The sequence below is a fragment of the Primulina tabacum genome, chromosome 18, assembly GCF_025594145.1.
Source record: "Primulina tabacum isolate GXHZ01 chromosome 18, ASM2559414v2, whole genome shotgun sequence".
NCBI classification, from domain to species: domain Eukaryota; kingdom Viridiplantae; phylum Streptophyta; class Magnoliopsida; order Lamiales; family Gesneriaceae; genus Primulina; species Primulina tabacum.
Window position 1 is genome coordinate 29942720 of NC_134567.1, and position 24905 is coordinate 29967624.

Sequence of the window (24905 nt, forward strand, 5' to 3'; positions counted from 1 at the left end):
ATCCATCTAAGTTGAGAAATAGGCCCACAACACAATTTAGATACACTTTTCTTTTTCTTTTTTTTTTTTGGTTATTTGTTACAAAATCCAAATAGTGAATCACTGAATCTTATGATTTGGTTGGAGGGATCCAAAGCATTTCATTGTTTTTTGTGAAAGCAAAAAAGGTTTCATAACATCACATCACATCACACCCCTATTTCATTCATTTCCCATCTCTCTAAAAAAAATAATCATCCATCAAATATATATAATTTTGGTCCATATCAAATTATATTCTTAGGATTACTAGCCAAATTTTTTTGGGTGTCTAACTTTTTTTTTTTTTTTTTAATTTGGAATTGAATATATATGAGACGAGATATGTTAGTATATGATTGATTTCATAATAATTAATCGTTGGGAGTTTGATGAGATCCGAGGCTTCTTCCATTGTTTTGAAAGCAAAAGGCTTTATTTTATGAATGCAAGGTAGTGACAATATTTAAAAGGATAGTAGTTTATATACCTTCTCCTTTTACTAAAGAAAAGACTGCAAAAAGATCAATATGTGGAAACTTTGTCTCCATTTCCAGACCAGGTCCCAAAACTTTTCTAAATTCCATTTACAACCCTTTTTTCTAGATAATTACAACTCCCATCACTATATATATATATATATATATATATATATATATATATATATATATTATTTACGTACATCTTCTTTATGTTGTGATTTAGATACTTCTTTTAGTCACATTTTCTTTATGTGGTGGTGGTGTGGATTCTCCTTTTTAACATTTTTATTTGAATTGCAACGTTAAGACAACTAAACTCGTGAACATATGATAGCAATTTAAAATCAAGGCATGAGAAGAAACTTTTTCATTAAGACAAATTTGTCCCACATATTATGCAATCGTCTCTCAAGATACAACGACTCCCAGCTTGTGATAGTAGCACAACAAATCACAAGTTTCATAGCCATAAAAATGAAGTAAACACCCTTTTGAAAAGAAAGTAGAAAAAAATTAATTTGTCTGATAATCTCGAAGTTGATGTTATTTTGTTTATCATTCTTGTTAATTCATTCAGATGGATTGATATTTAAGTCATAAATCCAAAAAATGTGACTAAAAGATACTTTCTGGTAATAAATCTATGAAAACTCACAAAGGATGGGCAGGAAAGCAAAGAGCACTAAATGCCTTTTAAGGTTTAATATATTGACCTAAAGTAACCTTCCTATATATATATATGCCTCCTTCCTTGTGGAAGTTTCATATATCTTTGAGAATAAAGATCATTTACTATATTTTGAGAAAAAAAGTTAATTTTAAAAAATTAAAATAAATATATTTTATTTCATCACTACAAGAAAAGCTTCAATCAACAACACTCATACGACAACAGTTTTTTTTCTTTTAACAACGATTTTTGTTAAAACCGTTGTCGTAGTCTAGAAAACCCCGCTCATAGACAACGGTTTTTTTTAAAAACTGTTGTCTATGAGCGTTTTTTTTTGTTACAACAACGGTTTTTAAAAACTGTTGTCTAAGAGCTTTTTTTTGAGCTATAACAGCGGTTTTAACAAACGTTGTCTATGAGCGGTTTTTTTAACTACGACAATGGTTTTTTATAACGTTGTCGTTTCTTAGTGTTTTATTTGGTTAAAGACAACAGTTTTTGAAAAAACGTTGTCGTAATTTCTAATTTTTTTTAAAAAATCGGTTAATATTTAGCGACGGTTTTACAAAATACCGTCGCTAAATTTAAATTTAGCGACGGTTTTAAAATCATGGCGCTATCTTTAGCGACAGTTTCCGACTGTTTGTCGCTAAATTAGCGACGGTTTATATCACCCCGTCGCAGAACTTTAGCGACAGTTAAAGCAAAAACCGTCGCTAGTAGCGACAGTCAAATACCGTCGCACAAGTGTCTATAAATATCCGAATCCTTAGTCGTTTTCTCCACATCCCAACTCATTTTCTTAGTTAGTTTTACTTCTAAATTTTTTTTTTATTCCACGTTTTGTCTACGATTTTCCTTAAACTCAAATTTTAAGTTAAAAGATTATAAATATATTAATTGAGTAAGATTGTTAGTTTATTTTGTTAGGTTAATCAAATTATAACCGTTAGTCTTTTTTTATTTTACGAAAAAAAATAGCGACGGAAATTAAATCAAACCGTCGCTAATGAGCGACGGAAAACGAAATTTGTCGCGATGTGTATACTTAATTATTTTTTAAAAGAAATTATTGCCGTTATTATTATTAATAACTATATGTATGTGTGTGTATATATATCATTATTATTTAATTGCGTGATTAATATGAAAATAAGATTTAATCCGAGTCTCATACTAAATTAAAAAACAAGTTGTCGATCTGGTAATTAAAAGGAAGGAAAATTGATGAAAAAGAAAAGAAAAGTTCCCATCTTTTGGTCCTTTTTATTGTATCAATCATTTGGATTTGCTTTATTCTTTGCTTTCTTTAATCACGAACTAATAATAAATTAATAACAATAAAGATAATAATTAAAAACAAAAAAAACAAGAAGAAGCTAGGCTTGCAATCCCAAATTCCTTCAAACACAAACATAACATGTACATAGTACTCCACTCATCCCCTTCCTTTTGATCAGGTTTTGGTAACTGTTGATGTTCTTTCTCTTTTTGTTTCTTTTTGGTACCCATTTTGAGGTCTTTTGTTCAAATGAAGTATGCATATTTTATGCACCAAATATTGTTGTTACTTTCTAAAAAAGAAAAAAGCAATCTAACTTCTTCAAATTTATCAATCTACCTTTATCTTCTGTACTAGCAAAAGATCGATACAAGACAATTTAGCTTTGTTTCACATGCATTCACGCAAATTTTTCTTTAAAATTAAACAACTTTAGCATTCGAAACTAATACAACAAGGAAAGCACAAACACATCCACTTCACACTTAATTTCATCTCTTATTAAAACTCAAACTTCCCATGCACACACCCAATACCGCACAAGATCATGAAACTCAGAAAACCCAGCCTTAATCTACCTAGTTTTTCTATATATCATCAAGAAAATAGCAAAACATCCGTGGAAACGAGCCTGACGTTTTAGAAAATCCTTTGCAAAACTTTAGGAAAGAATGCTCCTTGGCAGAGGGATATAATTCCTGAGATAGCAAATACCGTCTTAAAGTGCCGGTCTGGGATGATGAAAAGCAAAAAGAATATTATCAAACACAGAGAAGAAAGTTGGCTTCTTTTCTTAGGAATTGATTCTGATGGCAAAGAAACAGTTGCAAGAGAACTTGCCAGGACCATATTCGGTTCATACGACAGTTTCAACCCGATATATCTCAGCAATTTCTCGTCAACCAGAGCCGATTCAACTGAAGAAGTGAGCAACAACAAAAGGGCAAGAAACGAGCATGGTGGAAACCCTTTCGATAGATTCTTGGAAGGCGTCCGGGAGAATCCTAGTCGGTTTTTTTTCTTGGAAGATTTCAATCAAATGGATCACCATTCTCTCAAGCGCTTCAAAAAGGCAACCGAAGATGGAATTTTTACACTTCCAGACAGCGAAGAAGAAATTGTTTTTAAGTTGTGAAAGCTTTAGTTTTGTGTCAAGAGCTTGTTCTCCTCCAATCAAAGAAATGGATAATGAGAAAATGACAGAAGAAGAACGTGGCCTGCTGGATTTGAATCTTGCAACAGAAGTGTATAATCTTGGTGAGAAACATTCAGTTTCTGACAATGAGATTCTAGAGCTAGTGGACGAGCAGTTTGTGTTCAAGATTCAGGTGTTTTAAATTGTAAGAAAAAAGTGCAAAATCTTTGTTTTGTTATTATATGTCTTGAACCTAAGACCTTTGTTCATATGGGGAGATGGTATACTTTTGAGTAGTAAGTTTTATTATTGGATCTTAGTCTAACCTTATACACCATTATTTCTTTTTCTTCCTCTCTGTTTCTTTGTTAGACTAATTTGTAACTTGTTATAAATTAAATGATGTTGCTTTCATTTGGTATAATGAATAAAATATGGCATCATTTCTATATTTTCTACAAACTAATATATATTATATTTGTCGACTTTCTTCGACATTTCATGTTATATTAACAATTAATTGTTTTTGTTTCTCGTATTTATATGTTTGTCACATCAATAAACCATAAATTGTTAGATTGTAACATGTGATTTTGAACTAACAGATATTGGATGAATATTTCAATTTTAGTTTGACATGGTCGAATGTTTTTATTTTAAATAGATTAAAGAATTTTATCTCCACATTAATAAAATAAATCGATATTGCTAAACTTCACCCTAAAAAAAAAAGATAAATAAATGAATAAAGAGGAATTTAGATGGAATAAAATAAAATAAAAATTAAAATAGGTAAAAAAAAGAGTAATTTTGATACAAAGAGGCATTTCACTTAATCGGGCCGCTGTATGGGTTGATGCTGCGGCCATTTCAAGCAGTTCTTTCAAACTCGTTCATAAATTAAATTGGGATTTTCTTCTCGGGTGAGTTACATCTCCGCGGTTGATGTTGCTTGGATTATTTTTGCGCTTAAACACGCTTGGCTTAAATGAATCACTGCGTTTTTTTTTTAATATCGTTTTTCTATTTATTTTAGTGTATCCACTGGTTTGAATTGATGTAAAGTTTGAATATTTTCAGCCTTTTTATGATGGGTCTGAATTTAAATTTTTTTTTTCTACGTGCTTATACAGGGATTACTACCTTTTTGTTTTCGATTTGTTTTTGTCTCTCGGGCCCTATTTCATGTGTATTCAAGAGATTGATGAGGAGTAAGGGAGTCGTGAAGGAAAGATTTGCTAAATTGTTTGTTATCTGATTCTCTTGTCTGCTAAAATTTTGTTTTTCTTTCGTACAAAGCAGTAAGGGAGTCGTGAAGGAATAAAGCACACTATAAGTCCCTTGTGTTAAGACGTTTAGACAAACATAAGAGTGAATTTAGCATGTGCGCGCGCACATGTACACAAGTAGATAACGGCAGGGCCATTTCCTGGAAAAGGGCTCCAAAATAGGATAAGGGAGCCTCTATAGAATTTGCGGGAGTGACTATGTAATTAGGGAATTAGGGAGACGAAAGTCATGAAACTCGATTTTTTAACAAGTAACATCTGAAGTTTTAAATTTTATTTATTTGTGGTTGAATCACATATCCGTTGCAAGCCTTGATCTGATGACAAAATTGTCATTCTATTTCCTGAAGTTCTTTTTTCCTTCTCGGGAATGTCGACTCATTGACTAAATTTGGGGTTCAACGCCTGGTTTGCAACTCTAAAACTCCTTGTTCTCAAATCGGATTTGGAGCACTAACATTGATCTATAGTTGAAAATTGTTTGTATTAAATCCTTAGCAATTTACATAGATGTTAAGTTTGAAGTAATACTTCTGCTAAGCCTTAACTTTTTAACATAAGTAAGATGAGGCTTATGTGAGTGTTAGGGAAAATAGGATAGACTTTCTTACCTTCAAAAAATTTAAGTGATGAACACATTAGCTTGATCAGATTATCCATATTGGTCATAGGTAGGGGTCTTGAACTCTTCATCCTATCTTGTGGAATGTATATGGATTGTGGGAAACAGTCCATTTCATCAATTTGCAGTAGTAAAAAGAATCACATGTTAACTTTGTTTTTCCCAGTATTGTTCCTAGCTTTTCATGCTTAAAGTTGTGCATCATGAGTTGTTGCTTTGTTTTGTTTTGGCAATGTGGTGGAGGAAGAGCTTCTCGTGTTGGAAGGCTAAGACACAGTTCTCTGTATAGTGGTAGAATTTTTCCTTGGTGGCATTTCTATTTTCCGTTTCTTTTTAGCATATCTAATCTTTGGGCTTGGTACTCTTTTTCTGTTTAATCTCTATAAACTTTTCTTTTCAATTTGTTCTTTTTTAAGGTTGTTTGCGGCTGACAAGATAACACCATGGCTGATGGTCAAGAAAATGATAAGAATATCGAGATATGGAAAATAAAGAAATTGATCAAGGCTCTAGAGTCTGCTAGAGGAAATGGTACTAGCATGATATCCCTTATCATTCCCCCTGGTGATCAAGTTTCCCGGGTAACTAAAATGCTCGCTGAAGAATATGGCACAGCTTCAAATATTAAAAGCAGGGTGAATCGTCAATCTGTTTTAGGTGCTATAACATCTGCACAGCAGAGGCTTAAGTTGTACAACAAAGTACCCCCAAATGGGCTAGTTCTTTACACCGGAACTATAGTCACCGATGATGGAAAAGAAAAAAAGGTCACCTTTGACTTTATGCCTTTTAAGCCCATAAATGCTTCCTTGTACCTTTGTGACAATAAATTTCACACCGAACCTCTGACTCAACTCTTAGAATCTGATGAAAAATTTGGCTTTATTGTCATGGATGGCAATGGTACCCTTTTCGGGACCTTAAGTGGTAACACTCGCGAAGTGCTTCACAAGTTCACGGTTGATCTCCCTAAAAAACATGGAAGAGGTGGGCAATCAGCTCTTCGATTCGCTCGTCTTCGAATGGAAAAGCGCCATAATTATGTTCGTAAGACTGCTGAGCTTGCAACTCAGTTCTTCATTAATCCTACTACCAGCCAGCCAAATGTATCGGGGCTGATACTTGCCGGTTCTGCTGATTTTAAAACTGAGCTGAGTCAATCTGACATGTTTGATCCTCGCCTGCAAGCCAAGATACTTAATGTGGCTGATGTGTCATATGGAGGGGAAAATGGATTCAATCAGGCCATTGAATTATCTGCGGAGATTCTATCCAACGTGAAGTTTATACAAGAGAAGCGTTTGATAGGGAAATTTTTTGAAGAAATCAGTCAAGACACTGGAAAATATGTTTTTGGTGTGGATGACACTATAAAAGCTCTAGAAATGGGAGCTGTTGAAACGTTAATTGTATGGGAAAACTTGGATGTAAATCGTTATGTTTTCAAAAACAGTGTGACTAATGAGACCATCATTAAATACTTGACTAAGGATCAAGAGACTGACCAGAACAACTTCAAGGACTCGGCTACTCCTGCAGAATTGGAGGTTCAAGACAAAATGCCGTTACTCGAGTGGTTTGCCAATGAATACAAAAACTTTGGCTGTGCGCTTGAGTTTGTCACTAATAGATCTCAAGAAGGATCACAGTTTTGCCGAGGATTTGGTGGCATTGGTGGAATTCTTCGCTACCAACTTGATATGCGATCCTTTGACGATCCATCTGATGAAGGAGAAATTTACGAGGATTCAGATTAGGCTCTCCTGGCTTACTGAATACTGATGACCATCAAGACATTTTGTGACCCCTTGGAGATGATGTAGCTTGGATTTTGAGTTTTCTGGTATTGCATTACATGGATTTAAATTTCTTTTTTATTTTTGATTTTTTAATTAAAATTTTTGAAATTTCTGTCACCATTACCAGTTCTTTGAGTAGGACCTGTTTTATGATATTATATTTATGAAGTCCAGCTGTGTGTTCCTTTACTAGTAGCAAACGTGAGATCTTGGTGATTACTTGAAGCAAACTTTTATGATTTGATCAGTATAAGCACGCGCTCGCGGGCACATGATAAGTGAAAAACTTTTATGATTTGTGTTCAAGAAACATCAATGGCTCCTCGTGCCTACTGATGGTATAGAATGTGATATAATGAGAAGATAGTGGTAAACTTGATGGGATGATTAGTTGTTTAGATATGATCTGTTGACTGTGCAATTTGATCATTGTCGAGATCAGAAATACATGTGGAGAATGTAAGGTAACAACTCAGTATGCGGACTCAAATCTTATGCAGTCTGGACAAACATATATAAACTTCTGATTGAAAAATGCTGGCATCTCTTCGTCAAATTTATGTACACTTCAATTATTATTCTTCTTCTTATTCAAATAACGATTTTGGCCATGCTCGTTCTGTGGCATCTTTGGACTACGTGGACCCGTCATATTTTATGCGAAACCGTGATTCATTTGCTTCTATGCTTCCTTCTGATCATAGATCAGTTATCTTTGACAAGGATTAAGAACCATCTTTGATAAGCTGTACACCTTATTAATTTTCCACCATATTTAATGTTTTATTATTCGTACAGATTCATAAGTTTCACAAAATTACCAGATGTTTCTCATGAATCCTAAAATAAGATACTCCTCAAAGTAATGTGCAGAGAAATGGAGAAAGAGAGACACTTGTTTTTACAGTTTCTAATAAGTGTAGTATATATTACTACACACACAAAATTAGTTACGATGCATTAAAAAGTTAAGGTTGTAATACAATATTTTCCCCGTCAATGGCTCTCTCCGGACTTACTACTCGTGTCGGAGAGAGTGGAGAAGAAGAAAAAGACGACGCTGCCGATGAATAGGAAGTGGAGTCTGAGTTACAGCACAGAGTCACAGAGGATTCTGTAGGAGATGTAGAAGCGAGTCCGGCAAGCAAATCTACAAATGCTCCGACGATGTAACGATGATTCATCTTCCCATTCATCTTCAAATACCATCCCAACAACTCTTCCAGGCAATCCCAATCCTTTAACCCTTGGCTCTCCACCATTTCTTGCATGGATTTCTTGAAATCCATGTAGGGATCACTGGATTCCAACGCCAACGCCACGCTCTCTTTGAATGGCAACACTCCCTGGTCCTTCTCGTCCACTTTTACTATCGAACTCGTGCCTCCAGGCTCGAAAAACAGCCTTTCTGATAGTCTCACCCCACGGATGATCGTCTCCAACCACTCCGCCCCTGAATTCATGTTCTCCTCGGAGAACTCATCTGTCGAGAAGCTCGGGCTCTCCGAGGTGTTGGTGAACCAAGACTCCGGAGTCTCCACCACATAGGCCGGGTCGAGGTATATCGAGTTAACGGTCTTGAACATGTTGTCGTCGCCCGCTCGAAAAGAGAGAGTTTTAGGATGCTTGCATGAGGGCCATTGCCAATATGGTCGCTTTGCCTCTCTATTCTTGAGAATCGAAGGGATCTTCATTTTCTTGGACATCATACGGGATGGTGTTTGATTATTTTTCCCTTTTCTCTTTTGAAAAATGATAGGTTTTAATAGTGACGAGGAGGAATATGGGCTACGTATTATTTAATATAAATCGGTGGGGAGCTAGAGGAAATGAATTGAGGTGGTAGAACCTCACATGAATATATTCAATTCAGTTTTCACAACCAAGAGTATTTGTCTTTTCCCATCGTCTCACACATCTATATTCATGATAATGAGTCGAGACTCATATATATAATAAAAAATAATATTTTTTCATCGGTTGAGTCACGGCTATCTCGAAAAGAAATATTGTACACAACAAATGAACCAACACTACACTATGTCAACTTTATAATATATTTCAAATCTTATATTATTTTCAATTTGGAATATTAAAATGAAAGACTGTCCCCACTTCTATTTAATGTCAACTCTTTTCTAAATATTCTCTGATTTTATTTATCATGGGAAACCCATGACCCGACCACATTCTTTAAAATAAAACATTAATTACTGTAATTTCCTTTCATCAGCAAATTTTGTTGATTCTATACACTTAGATTCAAGAATTAAAGCCGTCGAATAAAATATTATAGAAAGTATTTTGTAAATGTCTTTCATATATGTCGGATTACATATAATTGACCAGTGATGAAAATGAGAGATTAATTACAAAATTTTAAGTAAAATATAAATAAAATTAGAAATTAGTGAATTGAAGAGCCAGATATCATGTGAGTCAATAGATAAACAGTTGATTGTACACAAAATTCTTACTTGTCCTTGCCAACACATTAAATGGTGTTTCGCGCGCCCACACACACACACAGACATCAACTCAATTCAATAAAATTACCAAATCTTATATATAATATCGCTTTTATTACTTTCCAAATGTTTCATAATTCTCATGACTATTTATGTCTTTGATTTTGTCTTCTCATACAAAATTGATGACTTGGGGTGCCCACCAACATCGACACCTCTTCATATATATATATATATATATATATATATATATATATTCAAGAATGCCTTATGTTAATATATAAATTTTTTAAGTCACCATTTATGGTCGATGACTTATAGTTCATCTGACATGTATGTCTCAAACTTGAGATAAGATCTGAGGTTGGAGACTCAATTATATTAATTCTCTCCGATCGAAATAATAAAATTCTTTTAAAAAAAAAAGTGCCACTATTTTGGTAACTACATTATAAGTCGCTGTTACAAATAATTATGCATGATTTTTATATAAAAATATATATTTTTGTACTATCAACTTAAAATGATGTGTAGTGACATTTCCGTTTGGTTTGTAGGGAGTAGACCCCCACCTGTGCTGGATCAAAAACAGGAGTGGGTATAAATTGAAACTCGATTTCAACCCTCGGATCAAAATCTGTGGAGATTTTTCCAAATGTGAATTCTTTTTACATTTTCATCGATAAATTTATTAAATTTCGTATACTTTCTATTTTCAACAAAATGACATAACTTAGCTCACATTTCCATACTTGTAGACAAAAATAGAGCATGTTCCCCTTCTGCACAAACTAATTATCATTCTTTTGTTCTTCTATTATTTAATTTACTTTTTTACTTATTTTTAAACAACACATTGTGAAATAATTAGAGGAATGATGATTGAATAATTTATACCATTCGTCTCCGATGTAATGTTTACCTAAGGGTAGATAATCAGATTAAACCAAACATACCGAACCGAATAGTTCAAAAGCGAGTTAGTCGAATTTTTTCCGATCAAACCGATCATTAAGTTTACATGTCGAAATTTTCTTCTAATAGTTAGTCAATTGATATTTGTAAGATTAAAACATTGTGCGCTATGATGAACTGGTGTGTCTCGCATCTACCATGAATTATGATTTATGGAGAATGTTCAAAATTAATTATAAACATGCACATGCTAAGTTGACTTAATTTGTTCCTGATTTGAATTAATCATTTTCTAATTAAGAAGCTTATTTTTCATGTACCGCGCCTTATTTTTCAACTTAATTTTAGTGTACGTATGAGTAATTTTTTTTGTAAGAACAGTCTCACGTATAAACATGTAACCGTGAGACATGTTAATCTGATTCATAACTACCATGAATAATATCAACAAAAAAATAATATTTTTTATGAGTTGGGTGGAATAAAAAGACAAAATTGATTCAAGATACCAAATCACATTGAATTTTGTGTTAGTAGTCATTGTAAGCAATCTTAAGATAATGTAATAAGGTTGACATCTCATTATTTTTTTGTCGTATTTGGAATTTACGACAAAATGGAGACGAGACATGGGCCATGCATTTTAATAATAAATGCAGTGTGCATGCTTCTTTACTTTGAAATAATTAAAAAGCATGTGCTTGTGTACTTAGTGCGTGTTTAGTGGTGATGAAATTAATTAATTTTTTTGAAAATTTATTAATTAGCTTTACGTCACCTTTTGAACAAAATATTTACTTAAATAAAAATAATACGAAAATTAAAACATATTCATAACATTTTTCTAGATCTAATTAACGAGAAAATTAACTATGGGTAAGAACTTTAATGGATAATTAATAATGTGTCTAGTATATTTAAGCTTGTGTATGTTTTCACATAGATTAACAAAGTTATTGGGAAATTAAATTTTACAACAAAAAAATTCTCATTTCACCGTTATGCAATGAGTGTTTTAATATGATAACGAAAAAAATATTTGAAATAGTTAATGTATTTAACGATGAATTTTGATTGATAAAATAATATTACATATGAAAACTAGACTATGTATTTGAGACATGTGAAAAAATAAATATGTTTATTTTATATATATTTGAGACGGAGAGAATGTAATTTATAAATCTTTATTATATTTATTTATATAAAAAATGAAAATTTGGAAAACAAATTAATGCAAGATGGACGTTGGTCATCCTTGATGCCTATTGGTCGGTTGCATATGAATTTGCGACAATGAGATTATTTTAAAGAAATAGGAAACAATAAAAAGGGTATTCTGGTAGAGAATAACCGAATCCCGTGGACATTTAACCACTAATAATAATTACTCTATCTAATATCTCATTAACCCACAAATGATGTATATAAACTAAATGTTTGTAAATTGTAAATTTATATCATTCTTTAGATAGACAAAAACTTGTGTGAAACGATCTCACGAGTCGTATTTTGTGAGATATATCTGTTATTTTGAATCATCGATGAAAAAATATTACTTTTTATCCTAAAAGTATTAATTTTTATTGTGAATATCGGTAGAATTGACCTGTCTCACAGATAAAGATTCGTAAGATCGTCTCACAAGAGACCTACTTTTAGATTTATGAATCGAAACTTGAGATGACGTATGGTAAATCCAATAAACAAACGTATATCAAAATTAATTTTTGCTCAACCCAAACTCTTAAATTAAAACAGTTGTAATCGTAACAACAATCTCATAACATGTAATTCGACACAATGCATATCCAGCGCCAATAAATGTATCGTTGCCATGGAAAAGGTGCGGCCAATGGGACAAGTAAAAAAACCTTGGTTAGTGTGTGTGTGTGTTTGTGGGGGGGGGGGGGGGGGGGGGGGGGTGCTAATTCAAATTCATTTGCTCGTCTTCAAACTATGGGGAATAAGGAACTGGGATTCATTACTTACTCTTCTTTCCATTGGTCTCCTTGCCAGGGTCATTCTTGAAAGGAAGGAAGGTCTTACCACCCATGTAATTTCTTAGAACATCTGGTATTTCAACCCCATCCTCCTTTTGGTCGTTCTCGAGGATGCAGCACAATGTCCTTTCGGTTGCTGTGAGGGTCGAGTTTAACATGTGCACATATGTAGGTTTATCATTACCCTGCTGCACATGTATTTGTATGAGAAAAGTTACGCCTTTGGGAGAGAATAATTGTTAGGCTACAACAACGAAAAATCAATATTGATAGTGTCGAGTTCTTGTATAAATTTGTCTTTCTTATTAATTCTAAAGAGGCCCTGTAATAGATTGTCTTTTGGCCTTGTGTAAAATTCATGGAGAGAGGCTGACAAATCCATGCAGTCTAATTTTACCTTTTTCTGTCCATATCGAGTTTCCAATCTTCTCGCCTGATAATCTGTACAGTTCGAGCAGGAGACCAGTTCTCTGTATGTATTTGATGCGGGGAACCAACCCTCCAAGTCATACTTTTTCGCAGCTGCATCATTTAGTGCACCGGAGACAATGGCTACAACTTGATGGGGAATTTTCAGCTGTTCACAGAATAAATAATCCATAAAGATAATTTAAATTAATTCATGGTGTGAATATTAAAAAAACAAAATGTGACCTTCAAATCAGCAGGCATAGAGTTGGTTTCAAAACATAATCTTACTACAACCCATATAGAGTTATTTTTCATAGTTGACGCAATTATCGATAAAACAAGGTAAATTGAAGCAGATACCATTTTGTAGAAGTCCTCGGAATTTTTTATCATTTCTTCGTGCATGTCCCATGACTCATTTTCGTTTGGGCTGGTTATACAGAATTGTTCCACCTTCTCAAACTGATGAACACGAAAAATTCCAAGAGTATCTCGACCATGTGAACCTGCTTCTTTGCGAAAGCATGACGAATATCCGGCATATCTGATAGAACACATTATTCATAAGTAAAGAAAAAACAAAAAGTAAACAAAATAAAGTCTTAAATGACTGCAAAAGAACAGGTTAAACCCAAAAGTCTAGCTATAAGACTATAGCAGGCCAAGCTACTCGATTGGTGATAAATGTATGGATAATCTACCTCAAAGGCAGTTGCGAAGGATGTATCCAATCATCTTGGTGATATGCACAAAGTGGTTGTTCAGCAGTGGCAATCAGATATTTGTCATCTCCCTCACCAGTTACCTGTTGAACATACAATCAGGCAAACTTTTAATAACCAAAAAATTTAATTTTTCCATTAAGACAGCCATTAAGTGTATGAACGAAATTGCAAGCAATATCATCACCACATCAAGAAAAAAATTCCAAATGTGGGATTCAGCACAATAATTTTATCATATGATAGTATGAAGAAACTCCTATCAAACAAAATATAAACCTGATCCGAGAGTCTCAAATTGAATAAGTTCATTCGACTGGTTAATAATAGCATTTACATGATGTAGACATGTAGTGAACCAGAACTCTTAAAGTGGGAAATCATATGCTAAACCAACAAAATATTTCAACTCATTTCACACGCTAACCTCAAGGCGGTCTGACTAAACTCAAATACTGTCTTTCTCCATTTCAAACCTTAATGAATATGAGTATGCTCTTAACATTACCTTTTTCGACATTACTAATAATGCTTTCTCTTGACATTGATCATATCGCCAATTTAAAAACTTCAAGATCGGGTAACTTAAAGTTTGCAAGTTTATCGAGGACAAAAATATATATCTTGCAAAAATTTGTACGACTCCTCGGATCATCAAATAACAATAACTCTATTCTTCAGGTTACCTTCATGAGGTTTCAGTAGATTTTCAAAAAATATTTGGCAAAATGATAGTTCTCATGGGACAGACACCAACCGGAAATTCAGTAAAATATGGCACTGCAACACAAAATGTATGACAATGAAGGTAGCCATTTGGAACAAAAAACTCATATATGGTCTCCAAACATGCTTTGCCACTTCGAATTGCTTAATGAAGTAAGGTCTGTCTCCAGCCACCGTATAGATTTTGTAATAACAATGACTCAGAGGTCTTTTCAAAGAAATATGCATTCTCTACACCAGTTGTCTCATAATACTAATCTCGAGTTGGTTAAACATTTGAAAACGTAAAAAAACAGCAAAAACGCACTAGTAAACGTAACAAAAGCAGCAGATAGTGGCCAGTTATGACAAGCTCTTCAAAAACCCGGGAACCCATCCGAGCCATTGGTCAATTAAAAAATTTTAAAAATTTTTCTAGTGCGCAACATATCAATCTTACTGAGTGTTGAGAATGGACTTTTTGTTTTATTTTCCTCCTATTTTATTTTCACCAGTTCAACACTCAAGCTCATTACAGCTCCAAGTGCAGCATGAAATTTCTCGAACAGTTAGGTTTTGAGTTGTAAAACATGTTAAAAATTACCTTGTAAAGTTCTTCATCAAATTGTGTTAATTGAGTACACTTGGCCATAATTTCTTTCCTCATGAAGAATGGAGTCTGCAATGCAGTAAAATCCCCTCTTTCCCAAAAAATAAATACCAAAATTGATCAGAGCTTGATTAAGTAGCACACCATCCCCTTTGAGATAGAAACCTCTGCCTCCGGCTACATTTGCTCCTAAAGTACACCAAATCTACTTGAATTAGTAGGCAGCCACAATAAAAATGTGCAATAATTGTGAAAGTTCAAAATATCCGATTGGGGGTGAGGCATGAGCTGCTGCCAGTGAGGATCTGAAACCCTTCCATTCACGCATGATAATAATCAGTTACGCCCAAATCAGTAACTTATTATCGATAAAACAGAATCACACATAACATCAATCAAGTGAACTACGGAAATACTCGAGTCTCCTTGAGAAACAGATTTCATTCATCAAAAAATAAAAAAGAAAAATCAAAAGTAAGAAGTTAGACATCAACCTAAACACTATCAGAATTATCATACAGTTACACAGTATGGAAGCGCACAAGACATGATATTATAAAAAATAATAACGCTCCATACCCTTTTTTACATCCGCAATTCCCAGAAGCTCTACAAGATCAACATGATTTTTCAGCTTTGGTGCAGTCCACTTCTCTACCCATGATCGTTCAACAGCATTATTTGCCTAAAAAATATTTCATCTCTCAAAGGAATGTTTCATCAAAAGAAAACAATGATTTACGGAAGATAAACAACGTAAACGGCATACCTCATCGTTGCTTATGGGGACAGAATCATGTACAAGGTTTCCTATAATTTGCAATCTAGACTGCAATGCTGCTAGAGCTTCTTGCACCTCTGCCTCTTTCTTTGCAATAAGTTCTTTCTTTTCCTCTGTGCTTGCAATCATTTTACTGATATCGTCACCTGACTTTCAATATCCAACAAAAGAATTCAGTCTGATATCCAAAATATTAATAGGAGCAGATAACTCGGTAACGTTGATAAATCCTAATAGATCCAAAGGGTGGTGCGAGTTAAACTCCATAAATTGTAGCTACAAAGCCCCCCAATTTAAATGACAAAGAAATTGGTTTGTTTCTAATAATGTTGCAGGCTTTCCATATGGCATATACTGTATTGGACAAGGCTAGAGTGCAAACCTCAGTATTAGCCAGTTTTCATATTTACAGTTGCTGCTCCTACTAGTGTGTGCAATCTTTACATCAGGACCATACAGATACACTGGTTTAGTTAGTGCAATATGGAAAACAAAACATCAAATCTACCTCTGAAATCAGAATGATTACATGCAAAAACCATAAATAATTAAGTAACAGCATACACTTATTCATGTTTTGTTTTTATCATTCTCTATCATAGTCAATATTACTAGCAGAGCTACTGCTCCTACTAGTGTGTGCAATCTTCACATCCGGACCATACAGACAGTATAATATGGAAAATAAAACATCAAATCTACCTCTGAAATCAGAAAGAATGATTATGTGCAAAAACCATAAATAATTAGGCAACAGCATATGCTTATTCATGCTTTTGTTTTTTTTGTCATTCTCTATCATAGTCAATATTACTAGTAGAGCCCTGCTTCTAAAAACCAACAGAAAGAAACATACAAAGTGAGAAAAATAAGAAAATTCGCACGGGAAAAAAGTGTTATATAAGTATGAAGAAGTACACACAATTCTGAGACTGGCTATTTGTTTGTTTATCTGATTAAAGTCCTTCTTCAACTTATCCAGCTTAAATTGTCCTGCAATAATATCCCAATTCCCATCAAAGTTGCATACAAAGCCATAGACCGAAATGAACAAGGAACTAGAAAGTTGACATGAATAATTACGTTCCCGCCAAAGTCCGTCGAGTTGAATGACCTCATCGACAAGTTCGACATTCGCGAAACGACGACGCTGAGACTCCCTGATTTTTTCCGGGTTTCCGCCTTTCCCTTCCCGGAAGAGATTAATGTCCAACATGCTTATCTACCCCTCCTACTTATTATATCACCGCAAAAATCAAATAATTAAAAAAAATTGGAAAGCGGTTATGATCTTTACTAGATTGAAATGCCAAATGACAAATAATGAATACAATTTAAAATAATCTGTAGAATCGATGTGAACTCAGTGGAACAGCACATATATTACATGGTTCGCAGAATGCGTATCGGAATGGGGACGAAGATCACCTGGACGAAGTTCTGGGGTGTTAAGGAAGGTGCTTTCAGTCGGCGTTCGGCGAGAAAAAAACGCCGTTATAACGGAGAATCGGTCAGTTTATTGCCCTAATTTTTCCCGTCTGCTGTTGTGTAGAGGAACGGGAAGAGGTGTGGGAGAGATACTGCGAGAGAAAAGGAAGTGGGCCCGTTATTTTTAATCAAATGGGCCAACGTAATTTGGAGAATTTCCTTTCTCTTTTTTCATTTTTGTTAGTTCATTATTTATATTAAATTTTTTGGTATGAAACATATTTTTTTTCCCAATTTTAATTCAGTTATTCGTTAATTTGTATTTTTAATACATTAATTGTATTTTTTTAAAGATTTTAGCCTTATTTTAGTCCAAAATAAAAATTAACCATGGAAATTATTTAGTTGTGAGTTAAAAAATTTTTTAACAAAAAAATAATGAAAATATCTACAAGTAAACATAGCTTGAAATTTGCATTTTTTTGTGGAATTTGATTTTCCTTTTTAATTTTATTTGTGTAGATGGAATTAAAAAATTTTAGATAAACTAATTTTCAATCAAAACCCAAAATCTACACATTTATATTTCAATTCAGCGTAAATATTAACTCTCATTATTGAATTACACCAATATATCTTTGGTGTGTTACAGTTCATTCCTCCACCATAAAAGTGATAATCTTATGTTCTATGTCTAGTCTAGAAAATAATAACCAACCTGAAAGCAATCGGAGATCGATCTTTTGCAGCAGTAGTCAAGAGCTTGATTTCATAATTGTTCTCGTTTCTAATAAAAATATATCTAAAAAGTGGATTATATAAGTCCAGAATATGATATTCAGTCAGCTTCAAATACAAGTAATCGTCATCTTCACACAAACTATTTTATAATAAGGACAATAATTTGGATATCCTTAAAAAAAAAACGTGTGCATTGTCGAAGAATTCGGTCCTTGATTCTTATCCAAGACGCCTTAGTATATCTTGCTCCGACGGCCACGTTTATTTTTTACAATATTTTCTTGTTTTTTCTGCGACTTAAACAATGATCGACAAATTTTTATTCTACACAATTTATGATTTACATATTCATATATTCGATGACTTGAAAATATATGCATTTATTATTAAAATATTTATGTTTATAAGTTATTTAATATATTAATTACTTGATATAATAAAAATTAAAAATGAGTCGATATCGTATCAAGCTTGATTGAATGAGGATGTCTCTTGTGAGACGGTCTCACGAATCTTTATTTGTGATACCGGTCAAACCTTCCGATATTCACAATAAAAAGTAATATTCTTAGCATAAAAATTAATACTTTATCATGGATGACCCAAATAACAGATCCGTCTCACAAAATACGTCCCGTGAGACCGTCTCACACAAATTTTTATATGATTGAATTTATAAAACTTGAAACTTGGTCATAAATTTTTTCGAGATTCATATATTTTAGAAAACTAGTTTAAAATATATCTATAGACTATTATAGTTAATATATTATTATATGTTGTATTGAAGAATAATTCTCATGTTAAATTTTCGTTGTAAAGCTTTGTCCTGGTTTTTTTTAAAGGGTAGATATCTTGTGAGACGGTCTCACGAATCTTTATATGTGAGACGGGTCAACACTATCGATATTCACAATAAAAAGTAATAATCTTAGCATAAAAATAATACTTTTTCATGTATCACCGAAATAAGAGAATCTCTATCATAAAATACGATCCTGTGGGACCTATCACAGTAAATTTTTATATTTTTTAAAAATATATTTATAAAAAAAGAAAGATTTTATTTCAAAGAAAGAGGTCAAAAGGTTTGGAAGATCGTCCAAGTAATTAACATCAAACACACGTGTGCGTACGTGGAAGAAAGACAATCGATTTTAATTTCGATATGATTTTTAAACAAAATCCCACCAAATTCGATTGCCAATTCTCAACTCCTCCTACTATTAACAAATCTCGGATTTCCCCGACAAAGGGATAACTAATTCTAATAAACGATGCATAATTATCAGCTGGCTCTGAAATCCTCGGCGGTGTGGGATCGGAGAGAGGACAAGCTTTTCGAGAATTGTCTGGTGGAAATCCCTGATTCGGTGGAGAACAGGTGGCAGATCATTGCTAATCGTATCCCGGGGAAGTCACCGGAAGACGTGAAGCTCCATTACGAGGCTCTGTTGCACGACGTGGGGAAGATTGATGCTGGTCTGGTCGAGCCCCCGAGTTATCCCGATGGAACGGCGCCTCTTGGATGGGATGATCGGCCACGGGCTAGGGATTCCGGTCAGATATCGTTCGGGCCGGGTTCGAGTAGGAGTAGGTATAATGAGGTTGAGAGGAAGAAGGGCACGCCCTGGACTGAAGAAGAGCACAGGTTGGTTATGAAATGGATATGCATCTCGTCGCCAGTTGGTTTTGGCAGAGTCAGTCAAATTGACGAAGATTACTCATAGTTTTAGCAAGTTGTGCATTCTTTGTATGGTGGTAGGCCTTATAAGTAATAACCAAACCTCGTAGTTTCTTATGACTGAGTGACTTTATAGTAAATCAATAGTATCTTGATATGATGCTTGTCCGTAAATAAGGGGATTTCCAAAGTTCCAATAGGAATTTAGTTTACAAGTTATGCTAGGAGATTCTGGGATATAATAACTAAGCAAACACTGAGAAATGATTCAGATTTTCGGATATAATAACTAAGCTCATTTCTCAGTGTTTGAACATTCTTAGAAACAAACAAAAGCTTATGCTATTCTTTGTTTGAGGATGGTAGTATAGTCTTGATTCAATGCAATGCTAAAATCATGAAGTAAGGCTGACTGAATCATATGTGTTGCCAATTAACTTTTGCTAGGACTGTAAGTGGGAAGTGATTGTAGATTGAGTTCAAGTACATGCATATAAGCCTTTTGATATCTTGTATTAGTTCCACAAAACGAAATAAATACTGCTGCACGATCAAGTTGGATGTGTAAAGTGAAAGAGTGCGATGTGAAATTACGAGATCACAAATGCTTCCTTAGTTAAAACATAAAGTTTTATAGATGCAGCTATTTTGTTTGATAGAGACTGTTGGGCTGTATAAATGGAAAACATTAAAATGATGAATGGTTTGATGAGGATGGATCTAAAATTCTAATTAAAAGTTAGTGCTTTGGAGAAAGGATTTGGCAGCCTTTTGATATCTTGTATTAGTTCCACAAAACGAAATAAATTGTGAGGCCCGGGGCCGAAGAGGGCGGGGGGTGATCGCCGGTGCCATGAGGTGGCACGGACAATGAGCGGCTCCTGGCAGACTTCTAGGTGGAGGGAACATGGATGAACCGTTCTTACACCGGAAGGAGAGGGATTCCGAGACTGTTCAATGTAATAGATTGTACAGTTGAAGAGGGCTTAAAAGATTTGATTTGTACTACTCATATCACGAAGGTGCATCTTCTTTTCGGTAGCTCATCACATAAGAACTCCAAAGTTAAGCATGCTTGACTTGGGGCAATTTTGGGATGGGTGACCTCCTGAGACGTTTCCCAGGGTGCGTGTGAGTGAGGACATAAGCACGCTGGAAAGACTCGTCTTGGTACAGTGAGGACAGTCGTCGAATCTGGGGCGTTACATAAATACTGCAGCACGATCAAGTTGGATGTGTAAAGTGAAAGAGTGCGATGTGAAATTACGAGATCACAAATGCTTCCTTAGTTAAAACATAAAGTTTTATAGATGCAGCTATTTTGTTTGATAGAGACTGTTGGGCTGTATAAATGGAAAACATTAAAATTATGAATGGTTTGATGAGGATGGATCTAAAATTCTAATTAAAATTTAGTGCTTTGGAGAAAGGATTTGGCAGCAGTGACAAATTATAAACAGGAGCCAATGTTCAAGGAATTTTACGTTTGGGTGCTATTAAGCTGCAAGATTGTAACTCGATCACTAATGTCATGCTTGGTTGAACTTTTTTATTTTTCGCAGCTTGTGTATTTTGAAACTATGAATGATTTCTGTGTATGGAAAGTAATCGAGAGCTGCTGTTCTATTTTGTCATATAAAAGTGACTGCGCATAGGTATATAGAATTTAAAATTGTGTTAGGTCAGTTTTTTTTATAAATATTGATGCAAAGATGGTGTCAGTAACCTGATTTCGGTAGTCAGATAGAAATAGATGAAGCGAAACAGCTAATAGTCGGTGCGATGGATTAATTGGCTTTTCTTGCACCTACTGTAAAATCATCCTTACGTTTACATAATTTGATGCACCAGAATTCCGAAGTCTATTTTACTCGTTACGTGGGATCCATTCTCTCATCTACATCGTCTTTTGCAGGTTATTTTTAGTCGGGCTCGATAGATTTGGCAAAGGTGACTGGAGAAGCATATCAAGAAACGTTGTCATCACGAGAACTCCAACGCAAGTTGCTAGTCACGCACAGAAATATTATATACGTCAATCTGCAGAAAAGAAAGAGCGAAAAAGGTCGAGCATTCACGACATCACACCCTCAGTCGATAGCTTAACCGTGCCAGCCCAGCCAAATCTCCCTGCCCCAAATCAAAGAAGCTTTCAAACTTTCCAGTTTCAAGATGCCACTCCGTAAATAGACATTAGTTGTATCCATTAGAAACAGTTGCAGATCACGACAGTTTAATTTTGTAAAAAGCTTTTTTAAGCTTGTTAGTTTTTGTGTATTTAAAGGTTTATTATATGGTGGACTACAGGTTATAGGCAGTCGATTTGCTCAGATATATTTAGATGTAAACAAATATGTAAATGTAATTTACTTTAACTTTTATTCAAAATAATACCTGCCAGGTTTATTCAAAATAATATCCGCCAGGTTTTGAAATATTATCAATTTTATTATATATTTTCAATATAAGTGATCTAATGTATATACTGTACCAAAAAAATGATATTATCTTAGAGTAGGTATTTTATAAGATGGTTTCACGTATATTTATTCGTGAGACAGATCAATCATGTCTATATTTACAATAAAAAAATATATTTGACACAAAAAATAATATTTTTTCGTGGATGACCTATATATAATATCTGTTTCACAAAATTGACCCGTGAGACCAGTTTTTGTGATTATTCTTAATTACGAAAGTGGGCCTTATGAGAGCATCGTCAGTCATCTATTAGTATGTATTTTTTTATGAGACAACATCACAAATTTATATTCATGAAACGAGTCGATAATATTTATATTTATAATGAAGAATATTATTTTTGACAAGAAAAATAATATTTTTATGAGTCGAGTTGACTCATAAATATATCTCATAAAATTGACATTGTCATATATTTTTTGTGATCAAATAATTAAGGCAAAAACTTGTGTGAGACGGTCTCACGGATCGTATTTTGTGAGACAGATATTCTATTTGGGTTATCCATGAAAAATATTACTTTTTATGCTAAGATTATTATTTTTTATTGTGAATATCGGTAGGGTTGACCCGTCTCACAGATAAAGATTCGTGAGACCGTCTTACAATAGACCTACTCAATAATTAAATAGAAAACTCCAGAGTGACGTGGCTAACGAAGTTGGCTTCGACTCTCACCAGTGAGGAAAGATGCTGTTATACTAATTAATAACTAAAAACGTGCTTAATTAAACCATCCGACATATTCTGTATATATAATATGTATTTCCCCTCCAAATCTTCCTGTATAAACCCCGATTGAAAGAATACTTCAAGAATTCAAAGAAATTGCCACCCCGTTTCTTCACGATGCACGCCAATTTCTCACCAATGGCGCTGAATTACTCGGCGGCTTGGGATAGGAGAGAGGACAAGATTTTCGAGAATTGTCTGGTGGAGATTCCTGACTGTGTGGAGAGGTGGAAGATGTTGCTCATAGGATTTTGTGGTGGTTTTGTAGAGAATTACACTTACAATCGTGGCTAGAAAAGTATTTGTGGACAGAAAATTGCTTGGCCCGTCATGTGAAGGTCAAAGGTCGTGGAGGTGAAATATCAGTTAATAGAAAAACTAGGCGATAAAAGAAGAGAGGGAAGCCAGAACTAAAAAAATATTTACCATGATAAAAGATAACAATGTTTGACAATATGATGTTTAGAAGATTTTAGCTTACCAAACAAACTTACCAAACAAACTATCAAGCTTTGAGATAGAGTAATTGAGCAAGTACTAAAAATTGATTCATAGACTTTGGAAAGGCAGTTTGAACTTTTGTCCATTAGATCCATGTAATGATATGTGTTTTAAGAATGATGCTGGGAAAATAAAGAGGAAAAAAAAAAGAAAGGCTTTTGATATCTGTCGATTCAAGAAGGCCAAAGACAGGTCTTGGATAAAAGGGATTCATTTAGTCTTTTTGGAAGGATCCAGTTGTGAACTATAATCAGAACCAGTCCTTATAAGATTTCCCCTCAGGGTTGCCATTCACGTTGGTTGCTCTTTTTACTATTTATTGTTCAAGTATTTTGAACAAATGATTAAGTGTGCTGGGAAAAAAATGGAAAGTTGGTACTGTGATATTTGCTGGTGTGTTGTGGGTGAGATATTTTTGCTTCTCCGGGTTTGTTTTTTTATGGTGAATGATGTAAAGAAGTTGAAAAACTTGACTGTAAAAGTGGATAAAAGTCAGCTATGAAAATTGAAAGGAACAAAAGGATACTAGTTGATGCAGCCCATTAATTGTCTTTTCTTTCGTCTACTGAAAATTCATTTTATGATTGTTTAATCTTTCTAAAAATTTAAGTTTCAATCCCCTTAATTATATTAAGTTGCCCTCACCCAAAACTTTGACCTCTCCTGCTGATACCATCTGTTGCATGCATCATGTGATTGTGATCCATTCTGTACATGAACTCATTCACATCAACTTTTACAGGCTATTTTTAATCGGGCTCAATAGATACGGCAAAGGTGACTGGAGAAGCATATCAAGAAACGTTGTCATCTCAAAAACTCCGGCCCAAGTCGCTAGTCATGCTCAAAAATATTTCCTCCGTCAATCTGATTGGAAAAAAGAAAAAAAAAAGTCGAGCATCAATGACATCACAACTGCCATTGATAGCTTAACCGTGCCCGCACAGCCGAATCTCCCAATCCCAGATCAAACAAGTTTTCAACATTTCCAGTCTGACATTTGTAAATCAAAATATCATGTACCTTCTATTTAGATAGAGCTGACAGATTATTGATGTTCAAATTTGTAAAGGTTTTTTTTGGGGGGTTTTCTAGGGCTAGTGATTGGAAGTTTAATTTGGCAGGGATAGATTGGCATTTGGGGTTTCATGGTAGTAGGTATTGGCTACATGTATATGTTAGATTGTTAAATAATACGTTTGATCTATAAGGATTGGTTAATATTTTTTCATTTATTTTCTTTTCTTTTTTCTTTTTAAAATTTTTCCGATACGTGGAAACTCGTGGTCGTTATTCTTCGATGCGCACTGTGTAAACTTTCGGGTTAACACAGTACTCCGCAAATCATGCTAGTCAGATAAATCGCGTTAGACAAGCCTTGTGCATACATTCGCTGGATGAGAATAAGATATTGATAATGAAA

General features: G+C 34.1%; 4 protein-coding genes and 1 long non-coding RNA gene across 6 annotated transcripts; 3 read left to right on the top strand and 2 right to left on the bottom strand.

Moving 5' to 3' along the window:
- Positions 1–4393: 4393 nt before the first annotated feature.
- On the top strand, positions 4394–7486 carry LOC142532892 (eukaryotic peptide chain release factor subunit 1-3-like). Of its 2 annotated transcripts, none has more exons than XM_075639428.1 (2): positions 4394–4510; positions 5915–7486. In XM_075639428.1, exon 2 carries the CDS (start codon positions 5942–5944, stop codon positions 7253–7255), a length of 1314 nt encoding a protein of 437 aa, XP_075495543.1. In that variant the 5' UTR covers positions 4394–4510; positions 5915–5941; the 3' UTR covers positions 7256–7486. The 2 variants fall into 2 exon arrangements, with proteins under 2 accessions (XP_075495543.1, XP_075495545.1); XM_075639430.1 differs by lacking the exon at positions 4394–4510 and adding an exon at positions 4523–5789.
- Positions 7487–8206: 720 nt separating this feature from the next.
- Positions 8207–9106, bottom strand: LOC142533246 (transcription repressor OFP13-like). Its single transcript, XM_075639931.1, has one exon. It carries the CDS (start codon positions 9004–9006, stop codon positions 8266–8268), a length of 741 nt encoding a protein of 246 aa, XP_075496046.1. The 5' UTR covers positions 9007–9106; the 3' UTR covers positions 8207–8265.
- A 3486-nt stretch (positions 9107–12592) lies between these two features.
- Positions 12593–17503, bottom strand: LOC142533327 (serine--tRNA ligase-like). Its single transcript, XM_075640063.1, is given in 10 exon segments — positions 12593–12871; positions 13081–13260; positions 13455–13638; positions 13796–13899; positions 15126–15215; positions 15217–15320; positions 15711–15816; positions 15901–16062; positions 16835–16905; positions 16996–17503. Coding segments are annotated over 10 exon segments (1341 nt in total). The 5' UTR covers positions 17129–17503; the 3' UTR covers positions 12593–12664.
- Positions 17504–19233: 1730 nt separating this feature from the next.
- LOC142533873 (transcription factor DIVARICATA-like) lies at positions 19234–22175 on the top strand. The gene is made up of 2 exons (XM_075640786.1): positions 19234–19732; positions 21681–22175. The coding sequence occupies exons 1-2, from the start codon at positions 19359–19361 to the stop codon at positions 21949–21951; spliced, it is 645 nt and encodes a 214-aa protein (XP_075496901.1). The 5' UTR covers positions 19234–19358; the 3' UTR covers positions 21952–22175.
- Positions 22176–22915: 740 nt separating this feature from the next.
- On the top strand, positions 22916–24711 carry LOC142533340 (uncharacterized). Its single transcript, XR_012816726.1, has 2 exons — positions 22916–23335; positions 24225–24711. It is a non-coding gene; the product is annotated as an uncharacterized LOC142533340 (long non-coding RNA).
- Positions 24712–24905: the final 194 nt, after the last annotated feature.

Coding starts and splice junctions, on each gene's coding strand:
- LOC142533246 (XM_075639931.1), bottom strand. CDS start 9,006: ATGATGTCCAAGAAAATGAAGATCCCTTCGATTCTCAAGAATAGAGAG.
- LOC142532892 (XM_075639428.1), top strand. CDS start 5,942: ATGGCTGATGGTCAAGAAAATGATAAGAATATCGAGATATGGAAAATA.
- LOC142533873 (XM_075640786.1), top strand. CDS start 19,359: ATGCATAATTATCAGCTGGCTCTGAAATCCTCGGCGGTGTGGGATCGG. Junction 19,733..21,680: donor TGGACTGAAGAAGAGCACAG/GTTGGTTATGAA, acceptor CGTCTTTTGCAG/GTTATTTTTAGTCGGGCTCG.